This window comes from Gymnogyps californianus, chromosome 3 (assembly GCF_018139145.2).
Source record: "Gymnogyps californianus isolate 813 chromosome 3, ASM1813914v2, whole genome shotgun sequence".
In the NCBI taxonomy this organism is placed as follows: Eukaryota; Metazoa; Chordata; class Aves; order Accipitriformes; family Cathartidae; genus Gymnogyps; species Gymnogyps californianus.
The window spans coordinates 47,108,986-47,136,140 of record NC_059473.1 but is presented as its reverse complement, the minus strand read 5'-3'; the positions used below and the strand labels follow the sequence as shown (position 1 = coordinate 47,136,140).

Genomic DNA, 27,155 nt, shown 5'->3' with positions numbered 1-27,155 from the left:
TATTTTGCCCTTGATGATGCAGCTCTGCTTTTCTAACGGTCCTAGTACTCAAGCCAATTTCCAGGAGTGTGATACAGCACATCAGACAAACAGTTTACACTTGATGCAATTTCCCAAGAATCAAAAGCAGTAGTAGGGCTAACAAAGCCCCCAGACATTAAAAGGCATTCAGGAATCTCCATACTAAGTTATTTTCCATCAGTAGTCAGAAAAGGACGATGCTTCAGATTTTGGGCATTAACTGAACAGAAACATATAGAGGTGAGCCCAGATGCAGAGTCCAAGACTAAGCTCTGAAAGATTCCATTTAACATTCTTCCCTCTTAAACAGAGAAATTGGTTTCAGGTGACTCATATTTATAGTCTCTGTAAATAAGTACAGAGAGGTCAAATGTCAGGATAGCATGTCAGAGAGATAAAGGAGAAGATAGGAAAAGCAAGCTACGAAGTGCAGAGAAGGCAGCATGAACAGAACAAATGCTTTTCTCACTAAACCAAGGCTGAACTGAAAGCATTATCAGAAAAGTCTGTGAACCTAAATTTTAATAAGTTTAAAATCCCCCACATTGTACCAAAAGGGATTGCGAGAAGGGGATTAAACTGACACTGGAATTAGACTGATCAATAGATTAAGATGAGATGAACGAAACTGACTTGTAACTCTTAGCCGCTTCCTTACCATGAACTGCTCTGGTTTCTAAAAAACACTATCACTTCTAACAAAGATAGAAAATATTCAGCATTACAGTAGTTGAACTTCTGGAAAAAGTTTAATAAGACAAATGTCTTCATAATACAGGTAAATTGTACATCATAGATTATGCGTTTATAAGTGAACTGAATTAGTCTTTTCGTAATTGGACAGTTTCCTCTTTAATTCCATCTTTTGTGACAATGCAAATCTTAAGCGCATCCCCAGTGTACACATCTCTCTCAGCAGCAGAAATAAAGACATCTTTAACCAGCTGCAAAGCCTTTTCCAGGGTCAGAGGTACATGTTCCACATTTTGCATGTTCTTGAAGCCAATCTAAGAAAAGATGAAAATGCATTTTAAAGGAAGTATGATCCATCTAGCACAAAAGCTGTTTCAGCCTCTGCACTAGAATGAGCAGATTTAGACAACTTAAAAAGAAGAAATGGTTGGTCTGTTTCAGAAACCCAAAGCTGGCAAAAGTATTCCTCCACACAGTTTACAGCTGCATGATCAGAACTTTGCCAATGCTGATACTATTACAAAAGCAACTAGAAGCAGATCCAGTATACAGCCAGCATAGCCCCTCCCACTCATTCAGCATATACAAGATCACAATGAACTTTCAGATCTGAACTGATTCAATTCTTCAGAAACTTCTCACTGGGTTAGCAGTATCAGAACTGCACACAAGCCTTTTCCTAGTCATTTGTAGTTAGGAACATTTCTTAAAAGCAAATATTCCTCAACGTACCTAGAATTCAAAAATAACAGTCCATATTGGAACATAACCAGTCCTATTAGTGTATTTTAGCTGATAAACTTAAGTGCCCACTTAAGCATCAGAACACAGAAAGCAGGGGAAGAGCCACTTACTTTGCCTCAAACTCATAAGTGATAAAGTGCTACTTATAACAACTTTTCTGCAGAAGATATTTTATTTTCTTCAGTTAATAAAGTTCAAAACTAAGTTAAAGCTGAGAACCTGGAGTTGTTTAAATAAAAAAAAAAAAAAAGGAAAGATTCTATTCCTTTCTCAGCTGATAAGAACTAAGACTGCTTATTGCTTTTTTCAAGCACAAAAGTTGTGTTGACATCAGGCTCAACTGACTAAATACCAACACCAATGTCAGAGAATAAAATGAGTAAAACATGCTTTGGTATTTCTCTCATTCAACAAGGAACAGCTTCAATTAAATATGAAAATATTCTTCAAGTATTTTTGGACAGATTCAATTGAATAAGTTTCCAGCAGTTTTATGTAAGAACATTCTTAGAAAATGGTGTCTAAGTTGTACAAAACTTAAGACTTTTAAACAAGTGTATGTTAAGTGATAAAATGTTAAGAGATAAACCTACTAATTCTATCTTTTTAATTTAGTATTATTTCATGGTAAGTAACAGGCATATTTATGTTATCAGCTAGGGGAAAAAAAAAAAAACAGAAAAAAAACCCAAACAGCTTCTATGGGACACATAATTCCACAATTAAAACATTTGCCTGTTATTTTAAACAGGCAGTCTACTGTTTGTAGCATATTAAAAACCTGAACAGATTCTAAAGCAAAACTTTGATTTCTCCTGAGAAGGTAAAGCCACACAATTTATAAATGTATGGATTAGCAGTCCTACCTGTAATACATTTAAAACTTCTCTCAAAAGTAATATTCCCCAGAAGTAAAGCTACATTAATTTGAATGTCACAAATGTTTACTGAGATAATAAAAGGAAAAAAAAAAAAAAAAAGAAAAATCCACAAAACTATTTTACCTGGTTATCAAGCAAGGGTTGCAGCATAGCACTTGCTGATCCACCTGCTTTGAAAGAATCTCTCTGGTATGAGCCCACTGGATCAAAGCTATATACTGCTCCCTTCCCTGGGGGGCGAGGGAAAAAAAAAAAAAAAAAAAGTATGTAATCACAATCCAGAAAGATTCTCAATACTGATAAGAATTTACATCAAAAACTAGCTCTCTCCATAAGCAGTCTCTGGAGTACCACAGTTCCCAGCAAACTTTTACCAAATAATATTGCAGTATGTTCAGACAATGCTTTGTACAGTAGGCTCACTATGGTTGTGGCCTGGTACTATATGCAAGGTTATTTTCAATATTTAAGCTATGCCCATGCTCTAACAGACGTTTTCTATAGTACTTACCACAGAAAAAGCGCTGATGCAGAATAATCAAAGCAGGAGAATGTGCTAGAGCACAGGGCTGCACAAAGAGCTCTGATGGTTCTAAAGCTAGCACAAAGAGGCACTTTAGCCATCGTTCTTGAATGATACAGTTCTTGAATTACCTCTAGAGAGCATCCTTGGATGCCTCTACATCGCCTTCCTGGAACCAGGGATGATGCTCTGGTCTCTTACACGCTTCCCTCTGGAGTCAGACCAAGTTGTGCAAAGCTTATTAGCTTGCGCCAACATCAGAGATGCAGACACACTGTAGCTCTGAAGCATCAGGGTTTGATGAGGACATGCTAGTCAAAACGCAGCACCTGGCCAAGCTCACCCTTTCTGTTCAGACAGGCTGCACTCCATTTAATAAACTGGCCAGTGCACTTGGCAGCACAGCACAGGTAGCTGAACAGCCCTGAGAAAGCTAGCAGAAACCCAGAAAGTAACACTAAATCAAAACAAATCAATCTTGCTGGACCCAAATTAAGCCCATGCACACAAACCTGCACTCCGATTCTTATCAATTGCTACAGCACCCTCATAATCTGAGATTTACTGCTATGCAGGGCAGACTAATCCCTTTCCAGACTCCACATATTGTAGACATGTCTTAGCAAGACTGGGAAAGCAGTATAACTTAATGGTAACAACAAACTGCAGGGAATGGCTGAAATTATCCAAACAAGACCACCTCTGAGCTCCTGCTCAAAGCCACAGAACACAGTATTTTAGCAACTCAACCAAATCATTGGACAAGAGCCCAGTAAGTCCTGGAAGGGCTGTACATTAAACTACAGCTTCCGTGTAGAAGTCATGATTTTCATTAGAGGTTAGTTAACATTTAAAAATATCTTTGTAGAAACCCATCTCTGGAGTAAACCTTCATATTTAATAATCTCTACCACACTCACAGGCCTGAGTAAAATATATACAATTTTACTGTTAACATCTCCTTTAAAGACACAATTAAGAAATCCAGCAAAGCTGTTATAAAGCGTTCTAGTCTAGAGTACAGTATAAGAGGTAAGCAACGTTAGCAGATTTCACTTGTAATCAAACAATTATAACATAGTTTTTAGACTTTCAGACCTTCAGAAATGGAAGATCAAGTTAGTAGCGGAAACTAGGGAACAAGTCAGATGCATAATATGCATTTGACCTCTGTAAGTACTGTAATGCCTAAAGGTAGGTGTTAGGAATAGGAACACAAACTTTGTTATTCCATCAGTACACCCGAGATGTAAAAGGATAGCTATTCACCCACAGAAATTTAGCCTCTCTTTTTTTCTTTTTTTGTTTAAAGTCTTACCTTCTTCATCAAGTCCACCAATTATGTTGTAAACATAATAAGGAAAGAAACGTCGAGAATACAGAATTGTAGACAGCATTGCTGCGATAGCCCCAGTAGTCATGGTCTTGTTATTGGAATGCTTGTACATCTGCAAGTGGTACAGCATGGCCGAGAAGAAAGTCAAACACTAAATTTTACACTCAATCAGAATTACATTTTCTGTAACCTCACTACAGAAGAATCTGATGCTAAGCAAGATTATTAACTAGCACGATTACTGAAAACACACTGGTCTAAAAGTAAAGCCTTCTTACAAGCCAAAAATTAACATTTCTCCAAAGTTTTGCAAAGAATAGATGTTGCCTCATTAACACTATCCTCTCCAGCTCTTCCATTCTTTAAATTTGCGATGTTACACTTAGTAAGAACATCAATTTCTCCTGCCTGATCTTTCACCAGCAATACAGTTATGATACAAACACTTGAAGAAAAACAGCAAAAATTGTATTTAAAACATATCATAGTATCGGTCTCAAACGTGACACTATGAATATAAGTTTCTAAATACAATAAGATAGTTAGCTACCTTTAATCTTGCTTCAATAATTTTAGTAAGGGTAAGGCAGTCACCATGGAAACCACTGCATCCAATGACCGTTTGTTCTGTTCTGTAAAATGTAAAATTTTTTTGTGATTTTAGATTTAGCATGAACTATACCACTTTCTTTCACAGTAGATTATTATGAAAACACTAAATATATTTTCAGTTTCTCTAACGCTATCAAAAACAGTTGTCTAAAATACAGTAACAGATATTTTGTGTATAAAAGGTAACTGCAACCTACATCTTGGAGAGGACTCATTAAGTGCAGGACCATGCAGATGTCTGTCTTCAATCCACTGACTTCCACAGCAAGACTGACAAAAAGACATTCTTAATTTCTTCATGCACCCTTTACTCTAGCTTTTACCATTCAGTCTTGCTAGAGGATCTGTTCTGAGACGGGGAGCCTGTTACATCATATCACTCAGCCCAGTTTTACTCCCTCTGGCCAGAGCATTGTGTTAAGATTGTACGATGGTTATGTAATATTTATGCTGTACGTGGTTTTCTGTGTCAGCACAACAGAAGTTACCTGGCTGTGTATGCACTGTAGAAGGTTAGCTCTTTGCTCAGTTTCAAAACGTTTCATGAACACTAACTACAGGAACATGCGTTAGAAATTTAAATTCTAGTAAATTGGTGAAAGTCTACAAACATTCACACGTACTTACAGACTAACACAAAGAAGTCATTCAGAAAATAGTTTAAATTGAAATCTTCTCAGCCTGTCACTAGAATTACACAAAGCCATCACGTGCAGTATGCAGATTGTACCACAGTAATTTCCATTTGGACAGTATCAGAGAGTCAAAGATATAGTAAAGAGTTAGCCAGGAGAAACATAAGTTCATATGATCTTGTGTCATCAATTAAAAAAAAAAAAAAAAAAAAAAAATTGTTTACGTAGCTGATGGCAGCCTACTAAGTAAGCACTTGCTAGTCAAAAGAATGTAAACAATATGTATTTTTAAACCAAGAGGATGCTATCTAGGTGAGTCAAGATAAGCATAAAATGGGCATAAAAAGTTCAATAATGGAACTACTGACAGGTTTACCTCTCCTAAAACAAACACCTCTTCGAAGTGCCAGATGGTTGACTAGAGAGACACAGTACAACTGGCAGCAGTGAGCACACTTGCGTACCAACACCAGGTGTCCTGACGAAGAACAAGTTACCACAGGATTAAGTTCTGCTACAGTTAAGATAAAAGTTCTTCTGATTATCCAGCCAAAAAACCTACCTAGATTACATTAAGCCTTCTATCATGCTAAAAATGTTCTGTTATCAGCTAACTTCAAGAGCACGCAACAAGAAATCTGGCTGTATTTACAACATCATGTCTTGCATTACAGCAAGAGTCACCATGACTCCAAAATAAATTTTGTTACTATCCCTTTTTCTGAGAATTCTGCTTAAAGAAAGTGACAGATCATTCCAGGCAGGTGACATGCTCAGCAATACAAAAGATTTTTCATCTGTTTCGATTTTTACAAGATCTGGACTTACAGTTTGTAGCATTTTGGACTGTCCCGGCAGTGAATTGCATAACCTTCACTCAGTCGTGTGTCAGAGGCAACGATAGAAAAGTCTTCTCCAGCAATCGCCAACACAGTCCTTAAAGAAGAGTATTCATATAATCATGCCTTTCAGCACAAATATTTTCTTAGGTAACAGAGGAACAGACTAGATAGTAGTTCTATATCCAGACTCACATTTTGTCAAGCATCTTATATTCCTTGTTATGTTTCTGACTATGCACATCCCTACATGTGACTCAAGATTGGAGGAAGAAGATACTAGACACAGTGAAGAAAATATACGTACATGATTCTCCACTTTGACTAAAAACTGTATGGAAACTTGGTAAAACAGAGTTTCTACACAATGCAAGAACCAGACTCAATGGACTAGCAATTTTGGATGCCTGCTAATGAAAGATTCACCCTTCTAAAACAAGCAAAAACACTCCAGCCAAGTACTAAGCATCAGTATCATTATACTTAAGTTATCACCACTTTTTTAATCTGATGTTATCCTATGTTATTTACTTCCAAATAAACTAGCTTTGTGATTGCCACATGTGTGCTACCATTAAGTAACAAACAGATGTCATTTAAAAAGCAGTTAGGCATTATAAAAAAAATCTAAATAACACTATCCTGGCCAGACCCTGTCCGCAATTCAGAGCAAGTGTCTGTAAAACATCACCTGCCTTTAACAGTTATGACAAGGTAGCTTTCAACCCAGTTACAGGTTTAAAAGCTGGTAATATGACCACTACATGGGTTTCCTGAATCACTATAAAGAAACAACCCTGCGGGGAACAGAAGGTGCTTATTTTCAGCCGTAAAAGTTCAGGAAGCCCGAGTGTGCCAAGAGCCACACAGACATGCAATAACACCCCGAAGAGCTGCAACGACCTCCGGGACGCTCAGCCCAGGGCAAGGCCGAGCCCAGCTCTCCCCCATGCTGCCCCCCTTTCTCTACAAAGAGGCGCTCGCAAGGGGAGACAAACCCTCACAGAGTGCCGGGGGGAGGCAAGGGTAAGACGAGGAAGACCCAGCCCCACCGCCACTCTCCTCAGGGCCCCCTCCCCCGGGAAGGGAGTGCCTCAGCCCGCCCCATCCCCTGCCTGCGACTCCTCACCCTCCGTTAAAGGTGTAGGGCGAGAAGCGGCACTGCACGGGCGCGCCGAGCTCGTAGCCCATCTCAGGCCTGGAGTCCGCGTAACCAGCGGTGGACAACATCCCGACGGCCCAGCTCAGTGCTGTCTCACGGCAAAATGGCGGTACCGCGACCGGAAGCGGCGGTCCACCGCTCTAGGAGGGCAGCGGCGGCCTCTTCTCGTCTGCTCTGGAGGACGTCAAGCCCCGCGCGGGCGGGCGGTGGGGGGCGCTGGCGCGCGGGTGCCCGCGGCCGTCGGGAGCGGCGCTGGCTGGGGCCCTGCTGTCACCGGCCCTCTCCCCTGCCGCCGCTCCCGCCGGCGGGCAGGCGGGGGCTCTGTGTGTGCCCGTCCCCGCGGGGCCTTTCCCGGCCTGGGCTTGGCGGGCCCCCCCGGGCACGGCGCGCAGCACCGGCACCGGTTCTTGCCCGGTCCAGGCGCTGTCAGCCCCTGTCTTCTGAGTGCCCGGTGATGGAAGCAAGCATGGTCGATCGCAGCTGCGGTGAGGAGATCAGAGAGCCCCTTGTGTTTGGGCAGATGGGGAGCAGGGTGGCTCCTGCTCTGGAAAAGGGGGGAGCACCTTGAGAAACACGGTGCGGTGCCAGGCACCGTGGCAGGAGTAGAAACAAGCGGGAAGGGCCGGGGTAGAAGCGCGAAGAGGTGCCAGGGGAGAAGGACGGGGGAGCCGGGGGACGCAGGGGAGGCGTGCGGCCCTCCAGGGGAGAAGCGTGTCCCTCTGCTCGGGAAGAAGAGCCGCTGTTGCTGAAGTCTCCGTGGGGGCTTGCGCACGGATGGGAGCGAGAACCGCGAGGCGGTGGGGCTGCAGGGTGCGCGACTCCCCTGTGGTGACGCGCAAGGGGCGGCCATTTGTACAGCTACAAAACGTGGAACAACATTCCAGCAGACGAGCATGCGGCCAGGCCTGGCGCAGGAGCCACGCGTGACAACGCTGAGCCCGGCTGGGGAACCACGGCCCCAGCGCCCACCTGCCCTCGCCCTCACTGAACATGGCGGCGGGGAAGGCGGTGTGGGCGCGTGGCGGAAGTGACGCGCTCGGGACGCGCCGGCGGCAGCTTGGCTCCCGCGGGCGCTGTGCGGCGGCAGCGGCGGCAGGGTGGCGCCGGGAGCGGCAGGTACCGTCCGGGCCGCGCCCGCCCTTCACCCCTGCTCCTCTCCGGCACCGCTGCACGCCCCGCTGCCCGGGGAGGGGGACGACGGGTGCCAGCGCCAGCGGGGCCGCGATAGCGCGGGCCGGGCCGGGCCTGGAGGGCGGGGGCGGTGCGCGGGGCCGGGCTCGCTCCGCACCTCACCGCCGGCGCCGCCGCAGGGCCGGGGCCCTCCGGGCCGGCCTGAGCCGCCGGGGGGTGCGGGGAAGGGCTCCCGCGGCGGGGAGGTGGCGGCCGCCCTCCCTCCGCCTCCCCCCCACCCCCCGCGGGGCTCCAGCGCGTCTCGGGGGCGAGCGGCGGCCGTTGGTGCCGGGGGCGGGATGGCCGCGGGCAGCGGCCTGACTGCAACGGTCAGCGCCTTCCTCATCTCATGTGAGGGCGGGCGGGAGGGGCGTCGTGGCGGTGGCGCGGCCCTGCCGGCGGGAGCGGCTGCGCGCTGCTGTGGCCGGTCTTCGGGCGGGTGGGGGGCCTGGGCGGCGCGGAGAAGGAGGAGGGGTCGCCTGATGCCGAAACTGGCTCGTTCCGAGCCCTGCTGTGTTAGAGGAGAGATCTTGGAAGGGAGCTCGGGGGGTGGGTCGGGGCCTTCTCCGGGGTGTCTCTTGCCTCCGGACTCTGTTCCCTCGACAAAAGCGTTCCCCAGCGTTTGTAGTGGAGATGCGAGCAAGCCGCGGTTAGATGGTTACAAGATGGACCTCTGCGTAGGTGGTGTCCTAACTGCGGGTTCTGGCATGCCTGGTATCTAGACTTCTTACTAAACAGCTGGGTTGTCGAGGAGTTGACTTTATTTCTTCTAGGGTAGTGTTTAGGCTTCTAATTTACCTCTGTCTCCAGGTTGTAAAACCTGGATGCTCTGTTTGATACCTTCGGTGAGGGTAACGATGATAATATCTTATGGTCACGGGGAAAAAAAAGCATGCTTCTTCAGCTGCAGTATAAATATTAATGTAACTCTGAGGTCTCATACTTTAAAAAAAAAAAAAAAGGCTGAATAGGTTTTCTTCAAATTTTGAGGTGGTCTATCTCTGGCCTAAAAATGACCTTGAGTATTTCTGGGCACTAGGTATCTAGTTGAGAAAACTATAAATTAATGGAAAAATATTTGCTATCAAGGTGTAACATTTAAATTCTCCACTTGTGTTGTTTATTTCCATAACACAGCAACAGAGGTATAGTTAAAAAAAAAAATAAAAAATCATGCATACATTTCACTTGTGTACCTGAAATTGGCTTTCATGTGTTTTTTTTTTCTCATAAAGTGCATGTCATTGTTTGAAATCTGCTAGTGTTTTATTTTATGGAAGTGGTTGGAAGAGGGTTTCCTAGTTCCTATTTGACCAGCGATGCTTTTCCCATAGAAGAAAAAATATTTTTGGAAGCCCAAGCCTTAAAATTGCCAGGAAGAGACTTACAAGCAATGTGTCAGTAAGCTTGTTGGTTAGTAGTCAGGGGAAGTAAATTCTAAAAAAATCAGTGCTTTTCCAGCTAAAGCAAAGCTTGGAGTAGAATGAGCATTAACAGCTTGAGTTGTTTGTGCAGGAGGGTTTGGTTAGCCAGAGGCCTGCTCATGTGAGTCAGGTTACCTGCCAGGGACTTCAGCAGAAGCACGCTGCAGTTTCTATAGAGTGTGCCTGAAAGAGGTTGTTTTGTGTGTGTGTGTGTGCACATGTGTGTGAGTGTTCTTATATGTATTTGTACGTGGATGTCTCGTCTCTAACTCAGCAGCTGATAGGTTTGCTTTTGGTTTTGTGTTTAGATATTTTTCTCAAGATACTACTTTTTCTCTTTTCAGGCTTTGATTAGTATTTTAGACTCATAACACACATTTCTCTGGAGCTGATGTTTTCCTAACACTTTCAGCTTGGCTTAAAAAGCAACTTTGCTGGAATGTTTTAAAGGGTTAAAAACCCTCTAGGATTTGAAGTTAATTTAAATTAATTGAAGGAAATACTTCTGGCCTCACCAAAGAAATAACTGGAATCATGGATCAGAACAACAGCTTGCCACCCTATGCTCAAGGCTTAGCCTCCCCTCAGGTAAAAACATATGATTTAATATGCAACTATGATCTGAATTTCTTTGTGAAAGTGTTTTCTATTTCTTGCATGTAACTTCAGTTTTTTTGTTTGCAGATCTGAAAAATTCTGCTAGGTATTGAATGATACTAGTATAAAGCAGAATTTTAAAACCATCAATTTGTATATTCAGAGGTATAAGAAACATGCAGATACATGGGGTTCCTTTAAGTTGAAACATGACTGACAAGTTGGAAATATTAATTTAATTTTGGTGGTTGCCCTTTAAACTAACATACATACTGGACTGTCGCTGTGCTATGAATGCATTTGGTACGATGGGCACAGTCTTTGTTCAAACAATTGCAAGATAAATTGTGGGTCAAAGTTGAGACAAGCTTGCAAGGTAGTGTGAGAAGCGTGTCAGCATCACTGGCTGAAGATGAACAATGCTAGAACTGACAGATCCCTAGAGGTATTTTAGTCTATAGAAGAACTGCATTTCCAAGGGCTTTCCATTTTTAGCAAGTTACTACTATATGCCTCAGGTTTGATATGATCAACTTACATCAATTTATTTTTAGACTCCTCCTGAAAACTTTCTGTCTTAAAAACAAAATGGAGTCAACAGGATCTGTGGTTTCTGTTTCATGCTTTCTTCTGTAGGGTGCAATGACTCCAGGAATTCCAATTTTTAGCCCGATGATGCCATATGGCACAGGACTGACACCACAGCCTGTCCAGAGCACCAACAGTCTGTCCATCCTAGAGGAGCAGCAGCGGCAGCAGCAGCAGCAACAAGCAGTGCAGCAATCTACATCACAGCAAGCAACACAGGGAACATCTGGTCAAACTCCCCAGCTCTTCCACTCACAGACTCTTACCACAGCCCCTTTACCGGGAACCACACCTCTGTACCCCTCTCCAATGACTCCGATGACTCCAATAACTCCTGCAACACCGGCGTCCGAGAGCTCTGGGATAGTGCCACAGCTACAGTGAGTGTCCCATGTGTTAGTGCAGCATGTCCTTTCTCAGATAGCCCTTTAAAGACTTAGGACCAAAGCCACATCAGGCATTGGGTACTGCAGTTTGGTGGGAAGGGAGGTCCTGAGAATTTAGGAGTCTCTTCTAGCAATGTGAGTCATTTTTGCTTTTATTTTTAGCTTAGCTTTGTTACTAAACCAGTTAGTAATATAAATGGTTTCTTAGTGATTTGTCAACCATACATCTTCTGAGCTTACAATGGAGGATGTTATGTATGTCTTCATTTAGCACCATTGTAACTTTTAACTCTTTGCACTTCAGGAGTTCATCATAAAGTAGTCTGGGTTGATAATCTGGCATTTCAAAATATGTATACCTGGAAACAAACATATTCTTATTTGTAATTTACTGGATACTTGTGACCTGTTCACAGAAAAGCAAATTGCTCCACTTTGCAAATAGCTCTGCTTCACTGTGCATAGAACTTTGTTAGTGAGATATTAAAACAGAACACAGGAACTATCACAGCTGAAAGGGAATTAGAAGAGTAGAGGGGAAGAAACTAGTTGCTAGTCTAGGAGCTAGAGCTGAGTTGTACTTAATATTCCACGTTCCCTTTTCTAGTTCATGGCTACAGCTGAGTTTGTAGTAAGGGAAGGAAACCTAGAACTAGTTCTAGGTTTAGGTATGAAAGTATTTTCACTGAACTTTAAAGAGACTTTTACAGCGATTTACGGAAGGCCCAAAGAGAAATGGTTGATAACGTGAATTTTGCACTGAAAGAGTAGTTCCTCATATTTCTCTTTTTCCCCATTGAGGACCTTTAAATTTCAGGGTTTTCCCAGAAAACAAGTTTCCAAGGAAATTTTGCATCTAGGAACTTCTCTTAAACTCTCTAGAGACCTGCTATCCTATTGCCTGGCAATAGGTTTACCCCCTGGGTCATTCCCACTTAGTCCTGCACCTCTTTTTCCGCCTGAAGAGCATACCAAGGAAAATTTCAGGTGGTACTATTACTGCCTCATTTTCTCCTGTTTCCAGCAGCTTCCCTGGTTGTGGTGGGGGCTCTCAGCATCAAGAATTTTTCCTGCCAGACTGAAATAGAGATTCTTCTCACGAGACACTTTTCATAATAGCTGGCAGATAAGGAGGAATCAGCAATCATGCCTTAGGAGCTACTGCCCTACAAAAGGAGGTTCCTGAGCCGAAACACTGCTCATTGCTCCTGTCAGTAGGAAAGTCATTCAAACTCACTTGGAGAAACAAATTTTAAAAAACCCTAAAAATATAATTAATCAAGCTTGGTTAAAAATGAGGAAGACGTGAATTCTTTATTGTGTTTTTAATGTATTTCTCTGAACTGTCTTTAGGAATATTGTGTCCACGGTGAATCTTGGTTGCAAACTTGACCTAAAAACTATTGCGCTTCGTGCCCGAAATGCTGAATATAATCCCAAGGTAAGAGAAATGTATTGGAGTTCATCCTATAACAGATATGTCAAAGGCACAGGTTGTGGTTGCTGTAATAGATTGAAAAACCTTCCTGCTATAGATGCAGTTTTGTACTATAGTTAAAAAAGAAATCTTTAGTAAACTTAGAACATTCTGTCAAATTAGTAAAAAGCATTTTTATATTGATGTAGCTGTGTTTTACACCAGGTTATAATTTGGTAGATTTAGAAAGAACACGGCACATTGAGGAGGAACCTAACCAACAGTGTAATACACTGGCCAAATTTTTTGTTGCAGAGCTGGCCTCTGCTGCTCTTCATAGGGGCATGTTTGTTCATAGTGCTCAGAAAGTTCCTTTTTCATATTACTGTGAAATGTCTGATGATGAAGTCTTGTTCCTTATCTCCCAACAAGGAGAAAGGAAGGAAGAATTCAACTCCTGGGCTCCTGCCTGAGCCGTGGTTGTTCTGTATATGCCGTGGCTTCCTCCACCTGGCTACTCCCCTGGAATTCTTGTGGTCGCAGCGCAATCACTCATTTTTTGCAGTCTCACTTCCCCTCTGAGCTCTGTTCCTTCATGTTGTCCCCCAGTACTCCTGCCATCTCCTTGCTCCCGATGGCTAGGTTTGGTGGAACAGCAAAATGAAATTGATTTTTTTTTTTTTTTTGCATGTCGACTTCTAAGTTGCCTGCTGCTTCTAAATAGCAGTCTGTTAAACCGTGGGATTTTTTTAGCTCGGGAAACTTTGAACAACAGCAGAGGACCTGGAGCGTTGAATCAAGAAAATTACGTCGCTTCATTTTTCTTTCAGGTGGCTCCTCTTGGAAATGTTATCTTTGCAACCACAGTAGTTGGACACTATTTCTAATAAAAGTTTAGATGTTGTGTAGTTGAATTGACTTGCCTTGGGAAGGATTCAGTTTTTCTGGGGTGTGGGGTTTTTTTTGTTTTAGTATTTGGGATTTTGCTGCAGTTTACCTGAATTCTGCTCTCAAAAGATCAAAGCATGCATGCAGGCGTATATGATAAATAACTGTTACTGTAAGTTTATGTCAGTGATGCTGTTACATAATTGCATGTGAGTAAGATATTGGTGCAGCAAAAATTTGAGCATGCCATGGTAACTCTTAAGGTAGAGGTAGGTGGCTGTGTAAAACTTGTAGGCTAGAATAATCAATACGAAATGCTGTTTTCCACAGCAGAGAGAAGGAAGGGTTATGTAACACACTCCTGACTTTTAGTCAGTACATTTATCTATCAAAGAAAGATGTTGCTTGGCTGTATTACTTAAGCCATATTTTGACAAATGTGCTGTTAGGTAACCCACGCTACCGCCTTGGTTATGTCAGCAGACCAGTTTATGGGACTGCATGGTGAGCTGGTCCAAGTTAAATGTAACAGGCAAACAGGGGTTTGTGCGTGTGTATGGCCACATCAGTTTCCAGTATCTCTTGCTTCAAAGAGTTTAAGAGTATTTGGAAATGCAGGCAGAGATCTTACAGTACTTAGAATAAAAAGCTAGAGCTAACCGGGCTGCTGTGTTCTGCTGTGGTAGTTGAGGTGACTTCTGTTTACACAGAACTTTGATCTCCAGCTGCTCTGTTTGCTGGTATTCTAACACTGTCCAACTTTTTAAGACACAGAAACAAAACAGATCATAAAATATTTGCAGATAGATAGTCTTCTGTCCTGCTCATAACAGATCAAATTTCAAGACATGTGGAGGAAATTATTTTTTTAAATTTATTTTTAAGATTGTCTCTATTGCTCTGTTGCAAATGTTAACGTTATTTATATGTTGCATATACAGTAATGAGATGAGCTTAGTAAAATAGGAATGCAGTGGTAAATATCCTTCCTGTCTGACTCTACCTCTCAGTGTGTGTTTGAAGCTACTTATGATTTAAGCATTTCAAGTAAATTTTGAGTGAGCCGTAAGTATGTTTGAACTTAGTATTTCTTTGCAATACACTGTAACTTGCTACTTGGATTATGCAAATTTGGTTTTAATGTAATGATTACGGCAATATATCACTAATAGTCTCAATGCTTACATTTCAGCGTTTTGCTGCTGTTATTATGAGAATAAGAGAACCACGTACTACTGCACTTATATTCAGCTCTGGAAAAATGGTGTGCACAGGAGCGAAAAGGTATGTTTAGGCATTACAAGCAAACTAATTCAGGCTGTCCTTTTCTCTTGTACCATGACGCTTTAGCAGTACTATTATTTGTATACAGTATTTGTATGTATACAACAAAGTTGTGCAGGTCCAACTAAGCTTGCTTCCCAGTTATTTCAAATAGACTAATATATGTTTCTACACAAAATGTCTTCTCATGACTGAAGGGACTTCCCTACGAAAGGGGAAGTGGTAGTTCTGTTTCTGAAGCTCTTTCATACAGTCTGATAAACTGGTTTGTGGAGGCTATTATATTCACTTTTTGGGCTTTGCAGTTATTTTTTTTTCTAATAATTTAAAAATTTCAATGACAATGCACTGGAACTGCTTAAACTGTAGGGGCAGTGGCAGAGGAAGAGTGATTTTATATTTGAATAGTTTCATTCATCACAGGCCAGGAGCTCCAAGACTCTGGTCCCTGTAGTCTGATCTGTTCTTAACGTGATCATTGAAACATAAAAATTGAAAACTAAACATAAGCTTAACTCCCACGGGCAGGAGAGAAATTCTGCTCTGAAGAAGCCTGTTAGGAATCTAGAAGGAATAAGCTAATGAGCAGAGATGAATGAATAGAGCTGTACAGGAAACGCTTCCTCTGCCTGGTGACTCTTGAAGTTCAAGTTGTGTTACTCTGCATTAGGAGCAACTAGATCCTCAGCTGTTTACAAAACTGAAGCAAACTGAGTTCTGCAACAGCATGTAAGGCTGTGCAATTGTGTTAAACCCAGGTTTGAGTGCCTGGGCTGGATCAAGCAGAGGATTTTGGCAGTTTACAGATTTTTATAGAAATACGCATTTCCTAGCAGTAGTAGTTGAAAGTTGTTCTACGCTGAAAACTTCAGTAACAGTTTTCATGTCCATTTGAGGGACTCGGGTCAATACTTTAAGAGTGTGAAATATGTGGATTTATAATTTACTGTTTTCCGCCTCACAAACAGCGAGTACAATGTTAATGGTGTTCAGGATCCTCGTACCAAAATGAGCATGCAAACCAGTGCTAGTTGTCAATTTTGGATGTAAAAATTTCGCATGTGACCTTCCCCTCCCCCTCAACACAGACATTTTTTTCCCAGTTACATATTCATGGTTTAATGCTATTTGCTTCAAGTAATACTTAACTGAGGAAATAATACGGATATCCTTTTCTCACTTCAGTGAGGAGCAGTCCAGACTGGCAGCAAGGAAGTATGCAAGAGTTGTTCAGAAACTGGGTTTTCCTGCAAAATTTTTGGATTTTAAAATTCAGAACATGGTGGGCAGCTGTGATGTGAAATTTCCCATCAGATTAGAAGGACTGGTACTCACACACCAGCAGTTCAGCAGGTAAAAAAAGGCTTGCTTATGTTTCATTCCTGCTGCATATTGACTATCTTAGAGAGTGACATCTGTGTAGATTATTTCCTTGCACCAGAGGGAAACCTGCATCTTTGTTCCCATCGCTGCTCTGCCTCGGGTGTAACTGAGGTTGCCCATTATGAACCCATCAGAATGATCTTCCCTCCTACTCTCTCCAAGTTTCAGTGAAGTCTACATTTGTTCTGCCTATTCCTGCAGTCCTGCAGATGAAACACTGTAACATGTCTGCAAGCATGTTTAAACACTGTCACTCTCTTCTCTTACAGCTACGAGCCAGAATTGTTTCCTGGCTTAATCTACAGAATGATCAAGCCAAGAATTGTTCTGCTTATTTTTGTTTCTGGAAAAGTGGTTTTAACTGGTAAGTGAAGACAGTATCTTACTCCAATAGGTTAGATTTAGACTGTATTAGAGAGAACACGCAATGCTGCCAGAGGTATGTAAGCTGCTCGGTACTTTCCTTTAGAGATGACAGTACTGAGAAAGAACAGATAGTACAGTATTCTGTGGGTGAGAACGCACAAAGCAAACCACACGTTTGGCTAAATCCGTATAAGCAACGATCATGAATCCTAATCAAGTATGCAGGTGCCCAAAAAGCTCTAAGAGCACAGGTAATGTTTCTGGCAAAATCTGAAAGTCTGTTCCTGTGTGCTGGGTATGTGTGACTGAGCTAACTGTTCTTTGACAGCTTGGCTGGAGGCTGCTGCCATTTTCCTTTGAAACAGCAGCCAAAGAAGGGGAGATACCCGAGCTCTAGACCTCGTCAACCTCAGGCACTCCACCTACACCCTTCCTTTTCCCCTTGTGCTGAGTCTTACTGTGGAGAAAAAAACCCACAAGACTCACAGACAAAAGAAGGAGCATGTCCCTGCAGTATGGCAGGTGGCAGGCCTCTGCAGTGGTCTCCATTGCCAGACCTTGCTCCCCTAGATGTTCACACTCTCAAAAAAAGCTCCACCAGTTAGGCCTTTCTGTAGAAACATCCTGTGGGGCTGTGCTTTGTAGCTGGGTCTCCTGCGGGAATTATGTATAGAAAAATCCCATTTGCAAGTAGAGCATAAGCACGAAGATGCTAATGAAAGTTTTACCAGTTATCAGAATAAACAGTGAGAAGGCTGGTAATGTATGCTCTACATGAAATGTGTATTAAAAAAAAAAAAAAGAGAGATCATAAAAAATAGGGATTTATGGATATGCATAGGTTTTATATAGAGTCGCATTCAAATAAACATTCTGAAAGCTAAAATTAAGTATTTTGTGAAAGGTACAAACCAACTTAATTCCCTCTCTTTTTCTAGGTGCTAAAGTACGAGCAGAAATCTATGAAGCATTTGAAAACATCTATCCTATTTTAAAGGGATTCAGAAAGACAACGTAACAGTTTCTACATCTTTCAGAGAAATCAGGGGTATATTTTAAAAGGTATTGCGTATGGCACAGCAGTAACGAGATGGACTTCAGTGAAACTGCAACACCAGGACTTGGACTATTTCCCAGTTAGTGCCTACTTCCCTGATGCTCAAGGGGAACTGTATTCTCAATTATGTCTACTGAGTTACTGTGAGTTGCTTCACTGGGCTGTTCCTGGAGCAGTCCCTCCAAGTTTTATTTATATTCTAGCTTTTAAATAGTTTTAATGCCAGTTCTATTAATAGAAAATCCGTAAGTTGGTTTAAAAGACAAATGCAACTGTGTCACTCAGTGTATAAACCACTTAAATTGCCATGTATATATGTTTTAACTTTCTTCCATAAGACCATGGTTTTTATAATTTTCAGAACTTAAGCTTTTAAATTTTTTCAATTTTAAATTTCTTTGGTGCCAGACACATTCCCTCTTTCCAGAATTAAGCAAGACAGAATAAATTTATTAATGAAAATGGCTCACTGTACATATATATATAATATATGCCTTCCTTCTCTTTCCTCCTTCAGCTCCACATGTACAATAAACCCTGTTTATACAATTATGGGAACTGTCTTAATGAATCTTAAAATTACCCAGCTGGTAGAGTGAAATACATCAAAAACTTTTTTTAATTTAATCTGGATTTTTCAATAGCACATGCACTACTGTAAGTGACTTGTCATTTTGAGAGAATCTTAACAATGCTGTGGCTTGCTTACCAGCAGTCATATCCTTGGCAACGTCTAGCTTGAGTATTTCTAGTACGTTAAAGCAAAAGAGATGACTGGTTAAAGAAGTTTGTGTTCAAGTATGGGTTGCCTTGTGTTCAACAGATGGGATTTATGCAAGTCTTAAATAGCTACACTTGACTGAATTGGAATAAAATATCCCTGCTTAGCTTCTAGAATTTCTTTAAATTACTACTTTTGTATTTTACCAACTATGACAGTCTCACTATATTAGTGTTCCTGTAAAATGTCAAAGCCCTTCCGACTAGAGTCAGTGTGTACATAATCTTCCCTCTGAACTGTGCTTGAAGCTTAATGGGCTGAGAACTAAAAATAAACTTTTTTTTTCTCCAGTAAATTTCCAGTAATAGTAACCTCCTTTCTATGACTTGCACGTTCTTTCAAACAGCTTTTATCTAAAACTAACCCAAATGTAACTGTGGTCTCTTTATTTACTAAGTTGGTGTTTCATTCCAGCCAAAATGAAGTTTTGGCTGGCTTTGCTACCGCTCCATTTCCAAATCCTGAGTGGCCTTAATCCTTACTCTTCTCTGCTCCCCACATAGTGCATACACTGGTGTTTCTCCAGGTGTTTTAATAACTGGTTTCATGGATCTTATCAGAAAGCTGCTGTTTAATAACGTAGCTTTGCCAGGATAAGTTCGAGATACCCAAACACTGCTTCGCCTTCAGTGAGCTAGTGAACATGCCCGAGTGCTCTTGAACATAACTGTATGACTGTCCATGCTTTTGCAGGACCCTGAACTATTACCAGGTTACCTGCAAGACTTGGAGCCTTAAGTAACTGTGCGATGGTTTTCAGTAAAATCAGTCAAGCTGTACTATAGTGACTTAAGATACTGTTTGCTGTTCTGTGACATGTACCAAGGCTTAAAACTACCCTTTCAGAAAATTAAGTTCTGCGATGACAAAACAGCTTATACGTAAAGCAGTCCCTACATGTGCTTGTTTGAGTATTTCCAACATCTAAATTAATACAAAAAACCCACCAGTGAAGGTGATTCACAAAATCACCTTCAGAATCACTGGTAAGCAGACATGAATGGTTTGAGCAGGATAAGGGAATATATAACTGAAGTAAATTCTATACTGAGACACACACACACACACACAAAAAAAGCAGCCTTATCTTTTCTGCAAATGTAGCTATAGCCACAGGAGTAGTTAAGCAACTACCACAGTAATTCAGCGTTATGGTTTCACTTTTCTCTTGCCTCAGCTATATACCAGTCAAAGAGCAGAAGAATCCCTGCAGAGGGCACTAATTTTTAAACCTCACTGAAGATGGCAGACTTAAGGTACAATTCAGCTTGAAAGTCTGCTGCTACAGGCAGTAAGTAACAAGACAAACATGTTCTGCTATGGCTGGCTTTGTTTAAGCTGCTTCTGCACCACATAGTCCCATGCAGAACTCAGTTAATAGTTTTAAGTCAGATAAAACACTTAATTTTTGTGCATTTTATCTTGAATAACCACTCAATCAGAACATGCAACAGCTGCCAAGTTAGATCAGCGTACCTTTTGAGAAAGAAAAGTGGATTTAAGTTCCACAGTGAAAGGCTATGCAGTTCTGTCTTAGCTATGACTTCTGTACACCTCCTTAGCATAAGCACTCAAATGATCTTACAGTAGTCTGCTTTTGTCTGTGATTGAGTAGCACAAAGAAAATCCTGACAGACAACAATCTAAGTTCTTCAAGTTCAGCCACCAACAAAAGATACTTTCACCAATCCAAAAATATTTCATCTTTATTTAGACATTCAGAATTGAGATTTGAAGTGAAATTCACTGAACAAAGGCATCTGGCTTCACTACCAGGTTGCAGTAAAAGCTCCTGTGGAGCACAAGAGAGAGGCTGTCAATGTCTACTGTTAGTAGTTCTGTCACTGTTACAAGATACACAGTTACCAGTGACTGGTTCAATGACCTATTTGCAAAGTGCAGGGATGCACTGAAACAAGGCAAGTATCCTATTTAGATGACTCAACTTAGTAACTTGATGGAAGTTAAATAGAGCCTGCAGAGAAGTCTTGTTTCCATATGAACTCTTCCAGGTATTCATTTCCCTCACCGCAGTTGTCAGCACAAGTGTACACCACCAGCGTTCCCCAGTCAATGCTCTCTCCAAGGCTGTCAACCTGAAGGTGGTTCAGGAGCTGTGGCATGATCTTCAAGGAAAAACAACGGTTCAGAGGCAGGCCACAGCTCTCCACCCTCTCCCTGCATCTCTTCCCGAAGAAGGGTCCTGCCTTCATTTATGTTCTCTTACACCAAAATCCCAATCAAAGCTACTAAGTATTTTATTTGAGCTGTTGTGCCAAATTTGGAATTCCCAAAGCAGTGTAGTAGATGCACAGGGAATCAAAGGCATGGCCCTACTTATTTTATCTATAGGAGTTTTATTTGACTAAGCATTGCCTGATCGGTAAGCCTCCTTCCATTTGAAATTACCTTCATAACTATGTTTTGCCTTTGCATGACACTAAGTGTATTCACCATACATATGCTTCTAGCATTCAAAATTCTACAGCTGAATACTTCCAGCCAGACATATTTCCAATTCACATCGTGAAGGCTTTTTTTTTAAGGATACAATACCAGACTCCTGTTATTTAAGAGATGGCTCCATAGTCACAAATGTACCATTTTATGGATGGTGCAAATTATCAGATGGGAACCTACCTTCTATATGTGAAAGTCTTATAGGAAAAAGCAGTTACAATCGTAAATAAGGGCTCTGTACAATTTAGCTTAGTTAGTTTGTAGCAACCTCAATTACCTTGCTCTAATTACAAGCCAACACCTATACAATTAGATCCTGTTAAGTCTGAACTACATTACCTATATTATCTTTAAATGAATTTACATACCTGGAATTCAAAAATCCTTTTGGCACCACATAAACAATTTGGGATATCTTTTTCATCAGGAATATTTTCACCTGATACCCAGATTGGGCCTTCTCCTCCTCTGCAGTATCTAATAATCTGAAATAGAGCAGAAGTTTAAGTTCTCAAGACTGTCTTTTCATCTTGGTATAAAATTGGTATTTACTGACATAGACAAAGCTGTAAGATGTTGCAGAAAAAGGTCGGTTCCTTTAAGTAATACCTTTGGCAAAATCTATACCCCAGTTGCACATGCGGTATTCTAAATAAGACAGGTTCTTCATGTAAGTTTTCTTAACTATTTGAATCATGCAAGTATTCCTACAGCATTTTTTCAATGATCCAGGGATAAACTGCAATGATTTGTATTTCTCTAATTAAGGGACCCAGAAGTGCTAGGTCATGTATTTTATAGTCTTGAGGTGGAGGAAGAGCAGGCTGATAATTAGCACATAGAAGTGTACAGAAAAGTCAGGAATGCAACCCAGCTCTTTCTGTGTGCAGTTCTGCATCTGAATGCAAGGGGACTGTCCTAACATCCAAGGAGGAGGTATTTTCAGACATCATATCCTTTGTTGTTCTGTTACTATCTAAATATTTATATAGAAAATCAGGCATTATCAACAAGAGGACACTTCTGCAGATGAGTCAATATGGGGATGGTCAGAGGGAGGTGATGAGCCTACCCCAGGCAGAGGAGGGAACAGACTCAAAGTCTCCTCCTTTCTGGGTGTGCACTTTAACCCCTCAGCTACCAGGTAAAACATGGAGAGAATTTCTTCCTCCTCCACCACTTTCAGGGATTTAGGCCTGTGTTTCCTCTGAATGGAACCAGGAATCATGTTTTCGTTTGATAATGTGGCTTTTTTCAGCCTCTTGCGTTAGGAAGAAGTGGCGTGGGGGGAGATTCCCATTTTAAATAGTTGAAATTTTAAAGCCATCACTAATTTCTTCAACCTTAAAAAAAGCCACACCAACCCCCCCATGCAGCTGGTGACAGTGACAGAGCTCCTCTCTGTAGTTTCGGTTCTGCTGAGAAGGAAAGCCAACAGGGCCAAAGGCTGGGAAAGACTGCAATGGTTCACCAGCTCCTTTGGTTAGAACCACTGCACAGGATGGCAGGTCCTCCCCCCACCATGTTGGCTTCAGCACCCCTGTGCCTTCTCATCCTGACCGATTCCTGTTTGAGATAGATGAGCAGGTGCTAAATTCTTAATTCAGCATGAATCAAGTTCTGCACGTAAGGAAGATTAGGGTATGTTGGTTAAGGTGTGTGGAGGATGAGGAGGCATCCCCATTGCCATTTCTAACCGTAGGTAGAAAAGGCAGTGAAACATTTTGCAGGTGCAGCAGGATGCTGTGCCAGAACCTCTAAGTTCTAAGGCTGCCCCATCTTCTAACCTGCTCTGGTTCGGCAGCTACTCGTTCTTTAAATATTTGGAAGATCTTGTCTTCTTCAGTCTCATGTTTTGCCATTGCTTCCAATGTCTCTTCATCCAAGGACTGAAATGCTTCACCTAAGCAAGAAAAAAAAACCCCACTAAAGGTTACAGGCCAATGCAAGACAGCCAAAAATTAAAAACAACATTGCACCTGTAAGTGCATTTTGCTCTCAAGAGTCATTCCTGGCATAAATCACTCTAAGCCTTTTCTTTTTTTTTTTTTTTTTTGTGACATATTGTCCTGGTTTAACCCCAGCCAGCAATTAAGCACCACATAGCCGCTCGCTCACCCCCCTCCTCAGTGCGATGGGGGAGAGAACTGGGGAAAAAAAAAAAGTTAAGCTTGTGGGTTGAGATAAAGACAGTTTAATAGGACAGAAAAGGAAGGGAGAAGAGGACAGAAGAAGAGAATATACAAAACAAGTGATGCACAATACAATTGCTCACCACCTACTGACCGATGTCCAGCCAATCCCTGAGCCATGGTGCCCCCCGGCCAACTCCCCCCAGTTTATATACTGGGCACGACATCATATGGTATGGAATAGCCCTTTGGCTCATTTGGGTCAGCTGTCCTGGCTGTGTCCCCTCCCAGCTGCTTGTGCACTCCCAGCCTCCACTGGCAGGGCAGTGTGAGAAGCTGAAAAGTCCCAGACAGAGTAAGCACTGCTCAGCAACAACTAAAACATCAGTGCGTTATCAACAGCATTCTCACACTAAATCCAAAGCACAGCACTGTACCAGCTACTAAGAAGAAAATTAACTTTATTCTAGCCAAAACCAGGACACACATTAAGATCCACTCACACACAGATCCATTTACTAGTTTTAGTTGCATTTTAAACATAGACATCAGTACTGGAGCGCTGGAAAGGGAAGGAGTTAATCTACCAAAGTTTACGGCTCCCAGCGAGTATCGCTGAGACCGCTGAACCTTCAGCAAGTGACATCTGGAAAAGGCCACCCGTGCCGTGCATGTGCCAGACTTCCGTTTCTAGCACTGAAGAGTGTATCTGTTACGCTCCAACGTTCACATCAACATGGGGCACCACGCAGTCTCGAGACAGCTTTAGACCACAGTAAGGGACAGCTGGGAACCCAGCAGCCTTCCCCTGTACCACCACAAACTCTCCACCCTGGGCGTGTGCAAAGCCGGTGTGGTGAGCTGGGAACACACCATGAATTTGGGGGGCGTGGGGGGAAAGGGGCCTGCACTTCAACTGCTTAATTCAAGGTCAATTAAAATAGCCTCAGAACAGTTTTCTTCTAGCACAGACAAGGAGATTTTATTAAGCGTTTTCCATAAATTAAGACAAATTGAACTAAGTCATGCCAAGACCATCTAACTCAATCTCCTGACTGCAACAGCGTCTAGCAGCAGGTGCTCAGGGCCCTATTTTTCTCACCGGAGTTGTTCCTTACCTGCGGGAAGCACACGGGGACACAGTGTAACTCCCAGCTACCTGCAGCTTCACTGCAGCAACAGCCACTTCAACAGCTCCTGGGGCTGCGGCTTAGTAAGTCTCTCCCCTAAAAGCAACTTATATTATGGGACGTCTACAAAAAACCCATCACAAATGACCATAGATTTAGCCTTTTGTCACCAGTAGTTTACAATGAACACTTAAAAATCACAGTATTTTATATTTTAAAGATGTGATACAGGCTTCATTAGGAAGAATTACAGACAGCACCTTATTTCTTACCTGCACTGCCTGTAGCTCTGAGTTCCTCTTGTTCCTTCGAGTCCTTTGATGTATCTACAGCGCCTTGTTCATCATCGGGATCTACACTGCTGTCAGCAGGAAATTCTGGTTCCTCAGGTTCTATCAAAATTTCATATTCTGGAAAAAGGAACTCGTTATGCTCTGGAATTGCATCCACCGAGTCATCTACAAAACAGAAAACAGATACCACTTCACAGCGTCATCTGATATTTCACGTCCTTCTCCCCAAAAGCTACACGGCAAACTACATAGCAAAAATAGAGCACAAACATTGCGTGAGCAAGAACGATTTACATCACTGCTAGACCCGATTTAAAGATAAGAAAGATTTTATATTAAGGACAGTAGAAAACTACAATAAGTGACATGTTGCTTTGAATCCCTGTAAATCCAAGAGACACGGAAGACGGACTAAACAGTGTTAGCAGCTGCATTTTAAAAACCAAAACCTGCAGTCTGGCAGCCCTGTGCATATCTCATTCTAGCATATGCACACCAGTCAAGTGTGCATCAGGTGCCCTGAGGCCATACCATATTTCTTACTTTTCCATTCCATATTGTGAGTAGGCAAAGTTTCCACAAACGCATCAAGTATACCTTCTGTAACGACAGTATTAACTACGTGCTAGTACATGTTTCAGGTTTCCACTGTTTCAATTAAACTTTTCAAATGTCTGACCCATAACTTGGTTTGCACAAATCAACTTCTCATGTTCTGCTTATTCCCACTTCCTACAAAGTTTTCAGGACTAGCATCCCACAATGTACGACGGGAGATACATCGCACACAGCAAGTTTCAGTGCCCCATTATTAATGTGATAATTCTGAAGACTAAAAAAATACTTTAAATGCTCTGCACTTGTCCCTTTAACACTCAGCAAACAAACAAGCGTATGAATGAGACAAGAGAGCAGGAGAGGGCACGGTTTAGGAAATGGGTCCCTAAAATAGCACACTCATGGAAACTACTCTCTTCGTCTACTGACCGTCACAGTATCCTGTGAAGGCATCGCCTCTGTTACATTCCAGTTTACGAATAACCCATCTTAAAAGCAGCCTGCAAAGGGAAAAAATTGGTCTACATCCTTACAGCTTTTTATGGCATAAGGCAGGCAGAAACAGGTCTTCGAAAGAGACCAAAGGTACACCTTAAATTTAACGGCCTTCCAGGAACAACAAAGATCCCACGTTCTTATGTCACATTAAGTAAACATCTAAGAGAAAGAAAAGCACCCGAAAGAATTACGGATCGTTTCCTTACAAAGCGTAACACCACGCAAAAGACACGACCTTCTTTCTTCTCTCCTCGGCAGGCCCTTACCCCGCTAACGAGCGAGTCCGGCACGCGGAAAGGGCTGCCGGCTTCGCAACGGCAACGTTTCTTGGCGAGCACCGCGCCATCAGAGCGCCTGCCGCCACAGCTCAGAACCGACGGAGCCCACGCCAAACGGGCAGCGCGCCCCCCGCCCCGCGGCCGCCCGCGACCCACCTCCGGCGGCGTGCTGCCCGCAGGACCGCCGGTGCCCCCGCCGCCAGTCCAGCGCCTGGTGCTCGGGGCCGCAGTAGGCGGCGCGGCGGCAGCGCCCGCAGGCGCGGGGCCCCAGGCAGCCGCAGACGCGGCAGAGAGCGGCGCCGCCGCGGAGCCGGCGGGGGACGCGGCAGCGGCGGCGGCAGGGCCCGGGGGCGGCTCCTCGGGGGGCGGCTCCTCGGGGTAGGTGTCGTTCCGCCGCGGCAGCTGGTTCCGGAACACTGCGGGCGAGAGGCGGCGGTTAGCGGGGCGGCAGCCGGCGACCCTCGCCCCCTCCTCACCCGCCGCCCCCCGCCTCACCGCAGAGGGGCCCCCGCGGGCCCGGCAGGCGGTAGCAGGCGGCGCCGCGGCAAGCGAAGACGAAGAGGGTGCGGTGGAAGGCGTCGGGGCGGTCGGGCAGCGGCGCGTACAGCTGGAGCAGGAAGGCGCAGGGCTGCTGGCAGCGGCCGCAGCGCAGGGCGGCGGGGCCCGGCAGCCCGGCCTCGCCCAGCCACGCCGGCCGCCCCCCGACCTTGCTGGGGAAGTAGGCGCTGCGCAGCCGCCAGGCGCCGCCCGGCCCCGCCGCCGCCGCCGCGAAGCCCAGCTCCACGCCGGCCGCCATGCCGCCGTTGGAAGGGGGGCGGGCCTCGCCTCGCGCCGGAAGCGCCCGCATCCAACGGCCGCCCCCAACGGCCGCAGCGGGCGGGGCGAGGGCCGTGCGCTGATTCCCCGTGCTGCGCCGCTCGTCTCTGCTCCGGTTTTGTGAGGGAGCAGAGGCGGGAAGGGCGGAAGGCGCTCCCCGAACGGCGAGGGCTGAACGGACGCCGCCGTCGTCGGTGAGGGGG

At 43.5% G+C, this 27,155-nt stretch overlaps 3 protein-coding genes across 4 annotated transcripts; 1 reads left to right on the top strand and 2 right to left on the bottom strand.

Annotated features, from left to right (window-relative positions):
* Window positions 1-751: 751 nt before the first annotated feature.
* Window positions 752-7,517, bottom strand: PSMB1 (proteasome 20S subunit beta 1). Its single transcript, XM_050895014.1, has 6 exons — window positions 7,414-7,517; window positions 6,274-6,381; window positions 4,749-4,830; window positions 4,181-4,310; window positions 2,463-2,569; window positions 752-1,028 (listed from the first exon to the last, which is right to left on the bottom strand). Exons 1-6 carry the CDS (start codon window positions 7,512-7,514, stop codon window positions 843-845), a joined length of 714 nt encoding a protein of 237 aa, XP_050750971.1. The 5' UTR covers window positions 7,515-7,517; the 3' UTR covers window positions 752-842.
* Window positions 7,518-7,771: 254 nt separating this feature from the next.
* On the top strand, window positions 7,772-18,471 carry TBP (TATA-box binding protein). 2 transcript variants are annotated; one of them, XM_050894507.1, is made up of 8 exons: window positions 7,772-7,931; window positions 10,385-10,628; window positions 11,274-11,605; window positions 12,965-13,052; window positions 15,109-15,200; window positions 16,386-16,553; window positions 16,853-16,947; window positions 17,888-18,471. In XM_050894507.1, exons 2-8 carry the CDS (start codon window positions 10,575-10,577, stop codon window positions 17,965-17,967), a joined length of 909 nt encoding a protein of 302 aa, XP_050750464.1. In that variant the 5' UTR covers window positions 7,772-7,931; window positions 10,385-10,574; the 3' UTR covers window positions 17,968-18,471. The 2 variants fall into 2 exon arrangements, with proteins under 2 accessions (XP_050750464.1, XP_050750465.1); XM_050894508.1 differs by lacking the exon at window positions 7,772-7,931 and adding an exon at window positions 8,516-8,562.
* A 2,004-nt stretch (window positions 18,472-20,475) lies between these two features.
* PDCD2 (programmed cell death 2) lies at window positions 20,476-26,932 on the bottom strand. Its single transcript, XM_050894120.1, is given in 7 exon segments — window positions 20,476-20,913; window positions 21,616-21,732; window positions 23,035-23,150; window positions 24,782-24,967; window positions 26,293-26,467; window positions 26,470-26,552; window positions 26,632-26,932. Coding segments are annotated over 7 exon segments (1,140 nt in total). The 3' UTR covers window positions 20,476-20,751.
* Window positions 26,933-27,155: the final 223 nt, after the last annotated feature.